The sequence below is a fragment of the Oryctolagus cuniculus genome, chromosome 9 (assembly GCF_051225735.1).
Source record: "Oryctolagus cuniculus isolate XC-2025 breed Fujian yellow rabbit chromosome 9, ASM5122573v1, whole genome shotgun sequence".
Lineage (NCBI taxonomy): Eukaryota > Metazoa > Chordata > Mammalia > Lagomorpha > Leporidae > Oryctolagus > Oryctolagus cuniculus.
The window spans coordinates 119,313,606-119,329,592 of NC_142875.1; the positions used below are offsets into that span (position 1 = coordinate 119,313,606).

At 43.2% G+C, this 15,987-nt stretch overlaps 1 protein-coding gene and 1 long non-coding RNA gene across 12 annotated transcripts in view; one reads left to right on the forward strand and one right to left on the reverse strand.

Moving 5' to 3' along the window:
• Positions 1 to 15,987, forward strand: part of LOC108176990 (uncharacterized) — a 174,042-nt gene that overhangs the window by 63,442 nt on the left and 94,613 nt on the right. The window contains exon 3 of one of the 10 annotated variants that reach the window (XR_016213546.1): positions 6,757 to 6,847. The exons of 8 other annotated variants lie outside the window; for them this stretch is intronic. This is a non-coding gene — a long non-coding RNA (uncharacterized LOC108176990). Of the gene's footprint in view, positions 1 to 2,779; positions 2,922 to 6,756; positions 6,848 to 15,987 lie in introns of those variants that run through there. One more of the 10 variants, XR_016213542.1, reaches the window with a different exon arrangement.
• Positions 1,413 to 11,607, reverse strand: KCNJ8 (potassium inwardly rectifying channel subfamily J member 8). Of its 2 annotated transcripts, XM_008259337.5 has the most exons (3): positions 8,068 to 11,607; positions 6,847 to 7,290; positions 1,413 to 3,047 (listed from the first exon to the last, which is right to left on the reverse strand). In XM_008259337.5, exons 2-3 carry the CDS (start codon positions 7,218 to 7,220, stop codon positions 2,147 to 2,149), a joined length of 1,275 nt encoding a protein of 424 aa, XP_008257559.1. In that variant the 5' UTR covers positions 7,221 to 7,290; positions 8,068 to 11,607; the 3' UTR covers positions 1,413 to 2,146.

Here is a 15,987-nt window from a genome sequence, read left to right on the forward strand (position 1 = left end):
GCTAGGAGGTCTAACATCTACCTCTGTAGTCACTGTTGGGCTAAGCCTTGTTAGGGGAGATTTTCTTAACAAACTGTTCAGAAATGTTTCACTATCCTAATGATTAGTATAGCTGTATCCATGTATTCTGGGTGATGAGTGACTGTGCCTGAACTGCGAAGAAAGTGCTGGGGGTGGAGAGAATTGGCCATGCCCTGAATGTATTTGGAACGCAGGACCTAGAGATTTTGCTATTAGATGTGATACCTAATAGGAGGGAAGTGCCAATGTGACTGCTAGGTAGTGGCCTGAGTGATCCAAAGACTGGGAAGAAGAGGCAAACTTTGTGAGTGGAAATGAGATATTTGGTTTGAGACCCATTTTAAACGCTTGCTAGATATCCAAGTCAAGCCTCTCATACCTGTTTGATCTTTGAGTCTGGAGTTCAGGGTGTGGGTAGAACTTTTGCTAGGAATGATTACCTTGATGACCCGGTAAACAATTTCCATTCACCTGGTTAAAATCATGACTCTTTTAAGATAGGATCTGAATGCATTTGTGATTATCTGCTTATTTCAATGTTAATAAATGAAAAAAAAAACAAATCTCTGTAAAAGGCTACACAGTAGCTCAACTTTATGATGTAGCTGTACAAAATATAAGAATGAAACTATACACACCTTATTAACTTACTATTTCTCTCTACTTACTCATACCTTTTTAAAGAAGCAGGAGTTAAGGGTAATTAACTAAGCTTTGATAGAATATTTCAAGCTAAATCTATGTATGCCAAACCTAAATTGAGAGATTACTGGTAACAAAATGTAATTTTAAGATGGAAGATGGAAAATTCAATTTTACAAGATGGTCATATGTCTGGCTCACATAGAAAAATCAAGAAGATATGGGGCCAGCATTTTGGCACAAATGGTTAGGCCACCACCTGCTATGCCACCATCCCATATGAGGGTTGGTTCAAGCCCCAGCTGCCGCACTTCTGATCTAGCTCCATATTTATGTGCCTAGGAAGGCAATGGAAGATGGCCCAAGTGCTTGGATCCCTTCCACCCATGTGGAGACACAGATGGGCGTTCCAGGCTCCTGGCTTTGACCTGGCTCAGCTCCAGCCATTGAAGACATAGAGTGAATGAATAGATGGAAGATCACTTTGTCTCTCTCTCCCTCTCTGTAACTCTGCCTTTCAAATATTTTTTTTAAAGAAACACATAAAAGAAAATCCAAGAGGACAATTAAAACCTGACATGAAATTAAAACAAAATAGAATTACTCCTAGAGCAATGGATCATAGAATGAGAAATACCGGAAGTGTGTATTACCACCAAATGACAACTCATTCCCCTGCCTTTAAATATGCTATTTTTGAGAATTTTATCTTGAGATGACTTTGTGAAAGAGGAACCACAGAACTGCAATTAGTACAAAGAAAGATTTTTAATCAAATATGCAGTACAATATTTCCTTGTGGGGGTTGGCTCTTAAGTGAGAAGCTGAAAGAAGTGACTGTCACTGTGGGGAACTCAATCCTCAATGAGGCAGAATCTGGCTCTTCTCCAAAGATTGCTCCCTCAGTTCTGCCCCCAGAGGCTGTTATGAAGTGGACCAGGAAACCTGCAAAAGTCACTGTGAAAAACCAAGTAGATGAGGTGAATCTGCTGAAAAACAGACACTGCGATTCTTAGCAGGTGTATTTCCATGGAGGAAGGAGAAGGTTAATATATAAAGGGTGTGAACATAGTTCTAGCTTTATTCCTCCTATTCCATTTGTACTTCCAGAGTACAAAATAGAAGGAGACTTGTGGTTCCACCAAAGTAAGCATTTTTCAAACAGATCCATTCCTTGGCCAGATTCAAGATCTACTACTACTAGTGTTAATCCTGGTGTTTCAGATTAAGAGAGATGACTTCCTCCCACTTCCTACACATCTGTCACACACATCACTGCCACTTGTGCACAAAGGAAACACGTGTAAGCCATGACTCTTTCTGACTTGTGTGTTATTGCTTTAGTAATACAGAAGGTGCTGCTTCTTGAATATGAACATCAGTGTATTAAAATGCTGGACACATGGTTGTGTTCTGGCTCCGTCCGCCCGACAGTGGTTGGCATAAACTATGGAAATGTGGGACGTCTTGGGTTCCTTCACCGTCATGATTCTGAGGTGTTCTGATTTCCTTCGGGGGTCATAAATTGCACCTTTGGCACAATGAGGGAAGAGTTGTTCCTTCGGATGGAGTTGTTCCTCCTCATGGAGTTGTTCCTCCGCATGGAATTGCGCTTCCGCAGAGAATTCTGATGGGACAGTTCGCTCTTCTGGAGGGTCTGGATCAGGATGGATGGCTTCTCATCCAGCTCGCGGGCACTGCACCGTGGGGCAGCCACTTTCATGGTGTTGCCGAATTTGGAGTAATCCACAGAATATACTCCTTCCTCCTCGGTCACGATAGACACGAAGCGGTGGCCCCACTGGATCTCCTCGGCTATGTAGGAGGTTCGCGCTTGGGTGGTAATGCCCGTAGTTTCGACCACTCCTTCCAGGATCACTATGACCTCCAGGTCTTGGTTGGCGAGGTCAGTGGCGGAGATGTCATAGAGGGGGCTGCGCTTATCAATCACGTGGCAGATGATCAATGGGGCCACGAGGAAAATGTTGTTGCTCTCAATGGGGTTATCCACGGGGATGTCGAGCTGGTGGATGGGCACCACCTCCCCCTCGGGGGTGGTCGTCTTCCTGACCACCTGGATGCGCACCGAGGCGCTGATGATCATGCTCTTGCGCAGGTCACCCACCCGGAACATGAAGCACAGCTTGCCATTTCGGACGGCGATCACGGCGTGGCGGCTGAAGATCAGAGTCTCTGCCCTCCGGTGAGCCTGAGCTGTCTTCATGAAGATGCAGCCCAGCATGACTGCGTTGATGATCAAACCCACGATGTTCTGCAGAATTAGCACTGTGATGGCCAGAGGGCACTCCTCGGTCATCATTCTCCCTCCGAAGCCAATAGTCACTTGAACTTCAATGGAGAACAGGAAAGCCGAGGTGAAAGACCTGCATGGGAGGACACCAGACACAATGCCATCAGGTCACATCTTCAGTAATGGCTCACATCCTGAGACAAACTGGTTTTCTTCCTCTAAAGGCTACCTAATGTTTTAGGAAGACTACCTTACTTGACAGATTCCTAATTCTCAGCACAAACATGGCCTCTCTCCAGATGTCTGTCTCGACCTCCAGCCTTCTTGGGGGCAAGTCTATCCATGCTTTCCAGGTCTACAGAGATATGTCTAGTTCTGTAAAAGCTTAACCTAATAAACATACCTATATGTTTGTAGGCATATTTTACTTTGTCAAACACTCTATTTCACAAGGCATAGTTTACTTGATAAAACTTGGTACCAGGTACTTAGTATTGCTGGCATTTCTGTGTTTAAGAGACGTGAATCTTATAGAAGGCATTCATAACCTTTAAATTCCTATTCAATAGCTAACACTTGCGTACCTTATACAGTATAAAATACAGTGAGGATGGGTGCAAAACACATCAGTTCTGAAAAATAGGATTTTAAATGTAAAAGTATGCCTTACTATTTCAAAATAATAGGTTTTTAGAGATATCTCATTTTGTTCTCTAAGTGATGTAGAGAATATTGAAGCTATTATAGGAAGAATTTGAATCAAAGCTCAGTAAATAACTGGGTAAAGATCTTGTAATGATGACGAGCTTGAGTCCTTTCCATTCCTGCCTACTGCTCTGAAAGGGGCAAAGTGAATGAGCCAGAAAGTGTCGGGATTTTCTTGGGATGTGTCTGCAAACTGTGTATCTCCATATCCTAGTGAATAGGTGTTGATTCACAAGGCTCAGGTTGGACTTTGTAAAGACCCTTGAAAAGCTCTTAAATCATTCTGAAGCTGCTGGTTGAGAGTCAACATGTTTGGTGGTTATGAATTTACTCATTTAACTGCATATCCAGTATTCCTGTGGCTTCTTCCTAGAAACAATATGAGCCTTATCGTTGCAATTAACCCCCATTTCAAACTTCTCTCATTTTGTAAATATAAACCATGCATTAGCCAGGCACAATAAGTGAGCAAGGTGGGAAAACTTTGGAGTCCTTGGCATACAGAGTGCAATTCAACAGGAACCCAAGAGGGGTAGGCATGTATATACCGATGACTCTTTGCTAGCTGTTAAGTGGAGTGCAAAAGTTAACTTTTTCCTCTTGTGTGGCAAAAAGAATTCATTGAAAAAAATAGAATAATTGCTTTTTTTTGCACCAGCTAAACACAATAAGATAAATGATATGATCCAGAACCATGGTAAAGAACAGGAATGACCCACAGATGAGGGGCATGGATACGATACAGTCTCCAATAACACATTCATGCTTTACTGAAGAACAGCCCCAGATGTCTTGTTCTAATGCTTCGAGAGACCATTCACCTGCCATATTTTGCATATCATTTATTTTATGGAAAAAATTCAATTCTAAACCTTACATAACCTGCAAGATCCAGCATTTTATGCAAAGCAATCTCAAGAACGAAAATTAAGTAGCTGCTCCTTGGTTCTGTGACAGAGAAAGCTAGGTTGAATAATGAGAAGGAGGAAATGCGTTGCTCTATTTTCTGACTCATGTTAGAACGGCATCTATACAGAGGAGAAAGTGAGTCATTATAAAATAAGAATGGCCAAACTTGTTAGGAAACACGGATGAATATCCATTGAAAAACATTGCTTTCAATTTTGATACTGTGGTTGGACATTGAACTTATGAAAATAAAGGAAAGGCAAAGAGTAAGAATTACTATTAATCATCCTTTGAGATCCCTTTGGGAGTGAATAAAGATTTCTCTGTGTCTATACTTTCAGGAAAAAAAAATTGTTATGGCTGGTTTGTTCTGATTAAGCTATGTAGAGATTAAAGTTTAAATAGTACCATAACACTAAAATAATTAAGAAACCTTAGAAAGTCAAACAATTGAGTAAAAAGTGCAATTTAAAATGTTAAAATTATTCTGCTGAGAAAATCAACTTTTTCCCATTGTATTTTTGACATGACGTCTGTTGACACCAACTGAAATGCTACAGGAAACAGAATGTGCTTCAGAATGCATCTTGTTTGAAAAATAGGAAGTAGCAGTAAACAGCTTTTAATAACCAGTACACTCTGAAATTCGTCTAAAAAACATTGAAAGGCTATCACTTTTCATAATCTCTATATTTAAAATTGTCTAATTTCTTTTTCCTGGGAAAAGGTGATATATTTGTCCTGTGAATAAAATCTGTCATTTATTTTCAAAGTTTTTATTATTGCATGCACCTTTTTTATCAATATCTGCTATGTATTTATTAAAATATTTTTTGCTATGAGAATGATTTACATTATCTGTATAGGTTTTCAAAAGAAAAACACAGTATTATAGACCACGACAACTGACCTCCAAATACTTCTGAAATAGTGCTTTGTTCTAAAACTAGTATGCTAATGATCACCTGTATTTTTCGCCTACATTTAACTTTGAGGCCAAAATTGTTGACAAATTTGAGAAAAGAAAATAATATCTACTGGTGGTAAAAGTAATGGGTCCATTCAATATCATTTTCTGTCCTCAAAATCTCAGCTGGAGTCTGTGGTTGGGCTCTGTGAATACGACTACTGCTTCCCTCCCTCCAGGGCAGGCACTGCAGCCACAGAGCAAAGGAAACAGTGCACAAGCTCACTCTGCTTTGCTTCTTGCAGTGCAAAGCAGCGCAAAGCAGGTCTCCTAGGACTTCAGGGTCATGAAAAGTCTCATTCTTTACAGTTTCCTGGCAGTGCAGTCCTGTTCAAGGTCCTTTGCTTTGTGCATGCTTTGAATTGGGAAATTTATTCAGAATATGCCCTGGAAATTTTTCCTGTATTATTTCTACCTTTTTGCTTCTAAGAGAACTTTTTTTTTTTTGCAATTGATATAAATTATCTCTGTCTTTCAACAAAACAAACAGTCCAACTAAATCCGCTTAGACCATGCGAGAATTGAGAGGGCAATCACTAAAATAAAATGTACCTTAGCACTTCTTGAAATACTTAATGATCAAGGAAGAAGCCAAAGTTAGGTAATAGAAGACTGTCTTGTTCTCTTACAACTTTGAAAGAAGACCACAACATTAATTTATTTCCAGATAACCTCTTCCATGAAAATTTGGGACTAAGTTTCATTAAAAATTAATACGATCTTACTCTGAATCTTAACTTTGCCTTCACTGGGTTTTAAAATTCAATCAGCTCTGTTAAGATGATCTTGATAAAGAAGAGCTTATATTTATTTCAGTTATTAAATTTTTAGTAGATTTTTAAAATCCAGGACACCCCCCCCACATTGCCTTCTCCATTTTCTAATTTTTGAAAACACTTATGCATGAGAGAATTCATGGAAAAATAGTACCAACAGTCACACAGTGATTTTTTTTTTTTTGATAACCAGATTATTACCACTGACACTGGAACAATGCACAGCTTCTTCAAACTGAAACTGAATGAGTGCCTTCTTGGAGTAAGGGGTGCTGTGGAATTCATTAACCTACAGTTGTTGAATACGAGGTGTAGCACTCGGGCCAGCGCCAAGAATGGAAGTGTCACACTTTCAGGGACTCTTCATCCACAAAGCTACACTTAGAAAGATTTGCAATGTGTTGGCTGTGGCTTTTCTCCCTGTCATGTTGCTTTTTTGTTTCTGAAGGATCTAAAAGAAACCCTTGATCTTTTTTTTTTTCCAGCAAAATAACAGGATGCTAAGAGGAAGGGCATCCTAACATTTTGCTGCTGCCTCACTTTCAACCCCAGCCTCTCCCCCCGCGCGCTCCCACCTGACGTTGGTGACACACACTGTGGACTCCAAAGCACTCTTCTCCATGCCGCCCTTTTCCATGTAGGCGTAGATGTCGCCGTGGGCAAAGGCCACCAGCCACCACATGATGGCGAAGAGCAGCCAGCTGCAGAGGAAGGACATGGTGAAGATGACCAGCGTGTGGCGCCACTTGAGGTCCACCAGGGTGGTGAAGATATCCTGCAGGAAGCGCCCCTGCTCGCGAATGTTCTTGTGCGCCAGGTTGCAGGCCCCGCTCTTGGCGATGAAGCGCGCTTTGGGCAGGCGGTCGCGGATGCGCGGCTTGCGCAGGTTTTCCGCGGCGATGCGCGCCAGCACATACTCCTCCGGGATGATGCTCTTTCGGGCCAACATGGTCCCGTCAGCATAGCCAGCCTATCCACCTGTCTCTGCCCAGCCTCTGCTGCCCTGGGGACCCGTCCTCCTGCAGAGGGAAATGTGGATTAAACACTGGAAAAAAGAACCCCCCGAACGTCAGTTGCTCACCTCTGTAGTCGTACTCGGGGACAAGCCAAAACAAACAAAAAAACCGCGTCTGGCTGCGCTTGGTTAGGTTCTGGGCTCGCAGAAAAGCTATCTGATCTGAATCGGGACGATTGTTTCGATGTCGTCATTCCGAACACACTTGGGGGGCACAGGCTCCGTTCAATAAAGCAGGAGGCAGCCTGGAGGCAGCAAGCGCTAAAATAATTCTTTGCCATTAACCGATTAACCGCATCTGCCGGTGAGTTCAGAGGCACCTGCGCGCGGCGCGGAGGAGGAAAACCGAGACCAGCTGGGTACTGGAGCATTGACAGATGGAGCAATAGTACAAGTAAAGAGGGAGAAAATTCTTCCCCTGTTTTTACAACAGCAGAGGCCGCGTGGCCTCGTGCGTCTTAGGAACTCGTTAAGTGCAACCTCACACAATCACATTCAGTGCGCTACGCAACTCGAACATAACGAAGAATAGTTTGCAAGGGGAAGGAAGGGCGAGCTGCGTTTCCAAAAACGCACGAAAAAGTTGCCCGTGGAGTCCCGCCACACTCCAAACTTCTTTGCAACGAACGGGGCAAACCCGATCTGCGCGCAAACCCGCAGCGCCGTGGGCTGCGGGCTGTGGCGGGGTCAAGGCAGCGCCGCGGTGCTTGGCGTGTTCAGCCTTTGGCGGGGACGCGGGCAGCCTCCCCCTCCCGTGCCCCGGAGGCGCGCCGAGACTTACAGACTGCGAGCCCCGCGCGCGGCCGCTGCCCCTCGCGGCTCCCGCGGGCGCACCGCGGGCGGCTCCACGGCGCTCCCATGCCGGCGCCGCGCGGGAAGCCGGGGCCCCAGCGCCGGAGGCACGGATCCGGGCGCCGCTGGTCCCAAGCTGCAGAGCGATAAAACTAAAGGTGCACGGGGAGTCCGCGCGCGGGGAGGGCTGGAGGAAGGGGTGGGTGGGTGGGTGTGGACCCCCCTTTCCCCTCCCCCGGCTCAGCGCTGCGCCCTGGGCCCCTGCTGGCTGCAGCCGACGTTTTGGGGGCACGGAGCTTGGGAGGGATGCTCCTCAAAATCAGCCTTCCCCGCGAGGGCTCTGATGTGCGCCAGGGGTAGGGGCGGGAGGGCCCGGGCCGGGGGAGGGGCGGCCCGGGGAGGGCGGGGCCCGCCGTGCGCGCTGGGTTCCCAGTAGCCGCGACCCCCTGCGCTCGCGGGACACCGCAGGCTTTAAAAGGCTCTGCGCGAGGGGGAGAGCTGTGCAGTCCAAGATAGCTGACGTAAGGCGATCTGTATTTTTATTTTCACTTTATTTTGTAACCTGGGCAGATAGCTGGGCTATTTCAGGCTGAATTAAGCGAGAGTAAGAGAGAGATGCAAAGATATTCTTGCGAGGCGTTCAAGCTGTGTACAGCACACACAGTGAAACTGGTGTTAAATTTCCGTCGAAAAGGAACGGTGCCGGTGGTTGGTGTCCTGAAGCTTCAGCCACTTCTCAGGGAATTAACACACACAACTACCACGACCAAAAAAAAAAAAAAAAAAAAACCAGAAAAGGACTGGTGTTCTCGTCCAATGAAGAAATGTTACCCCAATCAGGACCGCTGTCAACACTGGAGCACTGACCCGGCCCTGCGGGCTGCAGCAATGGGCTGCCCCCTGACAGCCTGTGGCTTCGCGTTCTTGTCTGGAGTGTCTGATGGATAAGACAGGCCAGTGGTGCGCAGGAATGAGCATAGGGCGGTTAACTTCCCATAGCTTGTTGCAAACGAGCCAGCGGAGACAAATGAATGGGCTTTCTCCTACAGGTCGAACTGCGTCGTGCTTTTGGCACTTGAGTTAATGGATACTTGAATTCTTGAAAATATCATGCATTTTCCAAGATTCAAGGCCAAAAGTGTATGGAGCATAAACACTGTGTGTAATGACCAGAAATCCTAAAATTAGTATTTAATGAAGGCAGATGGATAGTTTTTCCCCCTTGTGGAGAGATGTGCTTAACCCCTTCATGCCTAGGGAACCTGGTCTGTTACTGGTTGCTTTTATGTACTCTCGTTAGTTTTTGCAGTAGTGTGTGAATATCTGTTTGTGAAGTTGATCCCTTGCACTTTTATTTTACAATTAAGTTTGCTGTACAATTTATTATCCATTATTTTAACTCAGACACCTATTTTGTAAAGTTAATTTTTTAGGTTTGCATATCTAGAAATATATAAATATGTAAATGATTATTGCTGATGCTAAAGAAAGTTAATTATAAAAGACATTGATAATTTAATGCACGCAAGAATGATTAGAAATTGAAAGTAAATACAACAAAATGAGAGTTCAAATTAGAGACATTTAAGACTCAGACTAAAGAAATACTGTGGATTATTGGACATCTGATTAGATATATTTGGAGTATAGAGAAAATCAGAGGAAAAACATTCCACAGAGAGGAAATGGCATGAGCACAGTCCAGGAGTATGGTAAGAGTGGGCCGTATGTTAGAAAGATGATTAATTTAATCAGCATTGCTGAAGCCATGTGGGATTGGGCACTGGAATCCAGGACTCTGCTAAGCAGGCTCTGTCACCACCGTTCTTAAAACATAATGACTTATTCATATTCCTGTCCTACCTAAGCCTATCCCCATGCGAAGAACTGCTCGAGGGTATGGAGCACTGTACAGAGGTGCTCAAAAAATATTTTTCAATCAATGAATGGAAAACAAGTTTGGGAAAGCATGTTGGGATCCGGAAACAAAATGTAGATAGAATAAGATAGCTTAAAAGGTTTGCCAAGGGACCCGGACTGCTTTCAACAGTAATGGTGAGGTGTGGAAAGATTGAAAGAGGGGGCAAGCATTTGGTTCAGCAGTTAAGACCCTGCTTTGGGACATCCACGTTGCATAGCAGAGTGCCTGGGTTCGAGTCTTGGATTTGAGTCTTGGCTTGCAAAGCAGCTGCCTGCTAATGGGACATAGCAGAGAGCTGGGACATAGCTCAGCTGCCTGGGTCTGACCCACTGACGTGATACACCTGGATGGAAGTCCAGGCTTGGCAGGGCTCGGGGCTTGCAGTTGGCCCAGCTCTGGCTGTTGCAGACATTTGAGAGTTGACCAGTGGATGGAAGATCTTTCTCTGTCACTGTGCTTTTCAAATAAATAAATTAAAAAAAATTGATCAGACAATAAAAAATAAGAGCTTGTTTTAGGAGGATTTATCAAGAAGCAGAGGATATGATATAGTGGCTTTCAGGGATGCCTTTCCAGTCCCTTGAGCTCCAAAATTCTATGGCTGGCGGAAGGGTGCACTGAAACTATTACACAAAGAATGAAGCCTTGGCTAACAGGTTATGTCAGCAGGCAACATACAAATCTATGTAAAAAGAATATTATGTAGAGTCAATATTGGGAGGGAGAGGAGTCAGAGGCAACTGATATTTATGGTGGTGACAGAGAAATAGTAAGAAAGATGGAATGAGAAGAAGCAAACTGCTGCAAATTTATGAGCATAGTTGCAATAAATCTTGGCTGAATCATGACAATGCTGTTCTTTTGCTATAATACATATTGTGTACTCCATTTTTTTCCCAGTGCGAGATAGGAGGATACTTCAACAAGTTCATGGAAAAGGGAATTAAAATCCATGGGCATTTTCATGACTCACATTTACAGTGGACTTTTTGAAGGCCCCACAAATGCATGGCTTTAAAATGCTTTTGCATGAAACTAAACCCATCTTTTAATCCCCATTTCTGCAAGCATTGTGAAGTGTATCCTTCAAATATGGTATATCCTTCCAAATACGCATTTTCAGCTTAAAATTTGACTTGTTTTGAAATTAAAATATAAATTGATTAATTCAAAATAGGAGCACCTATAAAGGTCAAATTTTAAGAAATTAGTAAATTTTTGACAAATGGGTGTCTAAAAATAAATAGTGGCCATTTTAAAAAGGTGAAGAATGTGTGCTATAAAAATTGTACAAGGGCAAGTGTTGTGGCACAGCAGGTTAAGCCACCTTTTGAGATATCCACACGTCATATTTGAGTCTTGGATCCTCGGCTTCCCATCTCGCTTATTACTAGTGCACCTGGGAAGGCAGTGGGTGATGGTCAAAGTGCTTGAATCCCTGCACCCACATGGAAGATCTGGGTGGAATTCCTGGCTCCTGGCTTCGCCTAGCCCAGCCCTAGCTGTTGTGGGTATTTGGGGAGTGAACCAGTATATGGAAGATCTGTGTCTCGTTGCCACCCCAGCACTCTGCCTTTCAAATAAATGCCTCTTTTTTTAAAAAAAAAAAAAAATATCAGTAGTCTACCAAAATATTGATTTTCTTTTCTCTTTCCATTCCCTGCTGACATTTTTCCTTAACAGTTTGTCTCAAACCATTCCTAGCTTCTGTTGGTAGGTGCTCAATAACGAGGCTAAATGAAGGGCAGACAGATGAGTTCTTGATGCATGGTGTTTCTCTCTGTCGTGCATTTGCTGCCTCATCTCCCTTCCCTTCATGGTTTGGCAGCCATTTCTCAGAACCAAGATAGGAAAGGTCAAGTATGGAATTCTGGAAGTTTATGGCTGTCCTTGTCTACGAAGACATCCTTGCTCATCCCCTCTCCCCGCTCTATTTACCTTTTGATCCTGCTTCCTTCAAACTGTTCCTGCCTCCCTTGCCCAGCAATTTCCAGAACAACTCCAAGTCAACGATAACTAAACTTGACTGGCATTTGCTGGCTGTGTCTCTACAACTTGGTCTTGATCTTAATGGAGACATACTTCTCTGTTCACCTGATTTTTCTGGACACAAAGTAGCTGCTCAAGAAGTATTTGTGATGGATTGATCTCTGCTCCCCTTTTGATCTTCCTTTTTTATATTTTCATGCAAACAGTGAACATTCAAATTGACCTCTGGTGAGAAACTGGCCAAGAAAAAAATCAATTTTTCAAGAGCATATTTTTTTATTTAAGGCTTATTTTATTGATCTATGTATTTAATCACTATTTTGCTGTTGTCCAGGAAAGGTTACATGTGTTTTCTTTACTGCTCAATGATTTTCTTAATTGTTTTTTCAGTAGTGAAGACTTATACATGCCATACTCTTGGAGGAAACTAGAAATAAGTTTAGAACTGAACTCATTTTGTTTAATCATTATGACTTTCTTGATCATTCAGGAATTCTCTTCTTTAGAAGATTTATTTATTTATTTGAAAAGCAGAGAGTAACAGAGAGAGAGGGAGAGAGAGAGAGAGATCATCCAAACGCTAGCTTAATCCTCAGATGACCACAACAGCCAGGGCTGGTCCAGCCTGAGCAGGAGCCAGGAACTCGATCCTGTTCTCCTTTAAGAGTGGCAGCAGCTCAAGTCCCTAGGCCACCCTTTGCAGCTCTGTGAGCTGCATTAGCAGAGGGTTGGACTGGAAGCCGAGCAGCCAGTACTTGAACTGGCACTCCAACATGGGGATGCTGGCATTGCAAGTAGTGGCTCAACCCGCTGCACCAAAACACCAGTTACAGTATTCAGGAATCCTGCGAGAACCTGCTCATGTTTACATATCAAAAAAATTTACAGAGCTGGGAAGCAATTCAGATACCTGTTCACTTGTGAGTAAAACCTGTCAGGTTCTCTTTAGATCCTAGGAGCATTTTATTGGGGAATGTGGAAGTATCTGCAGTTTTCCTTCTAAGAAAAAAGGGCTTATTAGGCTCCTTCAGACAAATGAAGAAAATAGCAGGCTGATCGTATACCCAATTTTCTGTTGTGTTGATTGCTACATACAAACCAGTGAAGTCCTTGAAACCACTCCTGGGATCAAGGATTGAAGTCCTTGCATTTGGCGACTTTGTCTTTGACTTAGGAATTTTGAACTCGTGGATTTCCTGAGCCATATTAAACTTGAGAATTTGGAGAGTCTTCAAAATGACAATGGAAACGATTCATGTTAGCAGCCCAGATATTGGTTGGTCTCTTAGCTTGGTATGCTGCTTTATTAGTGTCCTCATATAAACCACTTTGGAACATATTGCTTTGGAATAAGCTTAATAAAACTGTTACATAAACTAGTAATCAAAACAGCATGTTATAAACTCACTTTTTTGGAGTTATCTTGAAACAGGAATGGCAGTATAACTCTTGTTAGTTATCGTTCCAATGAGTTCAGAGAGCATTTCTTTTTGAGATAGAGATCTATTTATGAACAAAAATAATCATCTCATTTCTTCAAAGATATCCATTCAGTTTGTATGCACAACCCAGATTTAAGCCAGCTCACAGGTGAATTAGCAAGGTCTGGAAGGGGGAGCATTACTGGCAATCACTCCCTTCAATTTGTGCCTAGAAGAGCAACATAAAATCCCTGATAGAAGGCATTCCTAGGGAGGAAACAGCAAACAAGTAGACGAGTAATATGTTATGTAATTATAAGTAGGGATTTATAAAGAAAACGAGTATAAGGATTGAAAGTAACTGGGGCCGGGGTAGGTAGTTTTAGATAAGAGTTCAGAAGAGGCCTCTTTAAGAGGGTGAAATTTGAATAAAGTGTCAGCCAGGTCATCAACTGGGGATAGTACTTCAGGTAGCCCAAGGTCGAGTGTAAAATCTTGCAGGCAGGAAATAGCTGGAAGTGTTTGAAGGACAGTAGCAAAATCGATACTGCAGATGGAAAAGAACAAAAGCAGAGGAGGTGGGAAAGTGGACAGTGCACGCCCGTCCCCATCTCTCCTTTTGCCTGACGAATAATGACTGAGTCTGTCCAGTACTGGTTATGAAGATCAGTGAGGCAGCTGCCTGAGAATGCAGTCATTTTCTTCGTCTTACACGGGAGTTGATTGGAGGACAGCAAATGACTTATCTGAAATCACTTGCCTGGTGCATAGAAAGCTATGACAAGCTCAGGACAGCCGATCCCAGTGACCAGATTTTTTTCCCCTGGACAATATGTCAGAAGGATAGGTGTGCACCCATGTTTGGCATGTGCATTAGTGGCAAACATTTGGTAATAGTGTTTTGCCTCTCCAGGATCTTGTTGAGCAAAGATAAAGTGTAAAATCTTTGGCCTAGAAATTAAAATATCACTAGGGAGATAGTATGAATACTTCTAATAAAGTAAAGCACATTGAAAAGTTAGCTGGAGACTCTGTTGTCTACCCACGTCTGAGAACTTCACAGAATTATTATGAAGGTACTCTGATTTGATTAGGGCCTGAATGTGTCCCCAAGGGGTGCATATGCTCGGAGTTTGGTCTCCAGTGTGGTGGTATGACAGGTGATGGAACCATTAAGAGGAGGGGCCTCTCAGAAGGTGAGAGAAGATGAGGAGGTCGTTGGGGGCATCACCTTTGGAAGGATTAATGCTGGTCCTTGGAATCAGTTTCCAAGAGAGTGGGTTATTATCAAGAAAACAAGCCTGACCCCTTGATCTCTCCAGTTTTTCTGTCTTGCCATGTAATCTTTCTAACATGCGACAAGAGGGCCACACTAGGGAACAAACTATGGGATCACCTGCTCTTGTACTTTTAGCCTCCAAAATTATTAGCCAAAGCAGTCTCATTTCTTTATAATGTATCCAGATTCAAGCATTTTGTTATAGCAACAGAAAACAAACTAATAGAACAATATGAGATAATCTATGAAAAGAGTTCAAGATAGTACTTGTCATGTAATAAGAACTTGATAAATGTCAGCTCCTGTTAATATATTAGATCTGATTTGGTGATCAAAAAGATTTAGAGATAGGGAATGAGGAGGATAGGGTGGCATAATCCACTGAGTCCTTTAGCTGTTACATAACTTCTTTTAAATATTTTTCTTCATTTTATTTGAAAAGTAGGGGGCAGGGGAGAATCTTCCAAGCACTGATTCATTCTCCAAATGCCTGCAATAGCCAGGGCTGCACCAGGCTGAAGTCAGGAGCCAGGAATTCAATCAGGGTCCCAAATACTGGAGCCATATTTTGCTGCCTTCCCAGAATACATTTTTAGCAGGAAGGTAGAATCAGAAGCCAAGCTGAGGCTTAAACTACGCCCTCTGATATGAGATGCAGATGCCTTAAGTGGCATCTTAGCAGCTGTGCCAAACACCTACCCCTTCGTTCTCTTTTTAATCCAAGGCTAAGAAAGAAAAAAAAACCACATGGTAATAAAATGTTATGGTACTACTTTGGAGATCTTACCAGTCTTTAGAGTTTTTCTAATCATAAGTGTACCGGCATCTCAACTCCTGGATTTAATCAGGACACTGGGGATGGAGAGGCAGTCAACCCAGGTACTGGTACTGAACCGAGGCTCCAGGAATCAGCATACATGTTTTATTGTCACAGTGTCTCTGGGAGAAAAATGATTTCTTCAGTAGAAGACGGCGTACCCATGTCATTATTTCCCACTGGTAGGCTACAAAATGCTAGTCGTAAATACAGCTGGTAGGACTTCTCCCAGGAGGAGACAAAGAATAGCCAACTGTCACTGCTAGTCTTTCCAGGCTCTGAAATTATGATTTGATATTCCAGTTACCAAGAAAGGCAAGTGCACTGCCTGCGATCTGTCTTCCTATAGGGAGCTCTCCACAGGGTTTCGGAAGCTCTCAGGGAGAGAGTCGCTTTCAAGGATGTCCGGATCCAGTGCTGGGCTCTCACGTCACTGGCTTTTGCAAAACCAGTGACTCATGTGATTTTTGGAAAGGGAGACC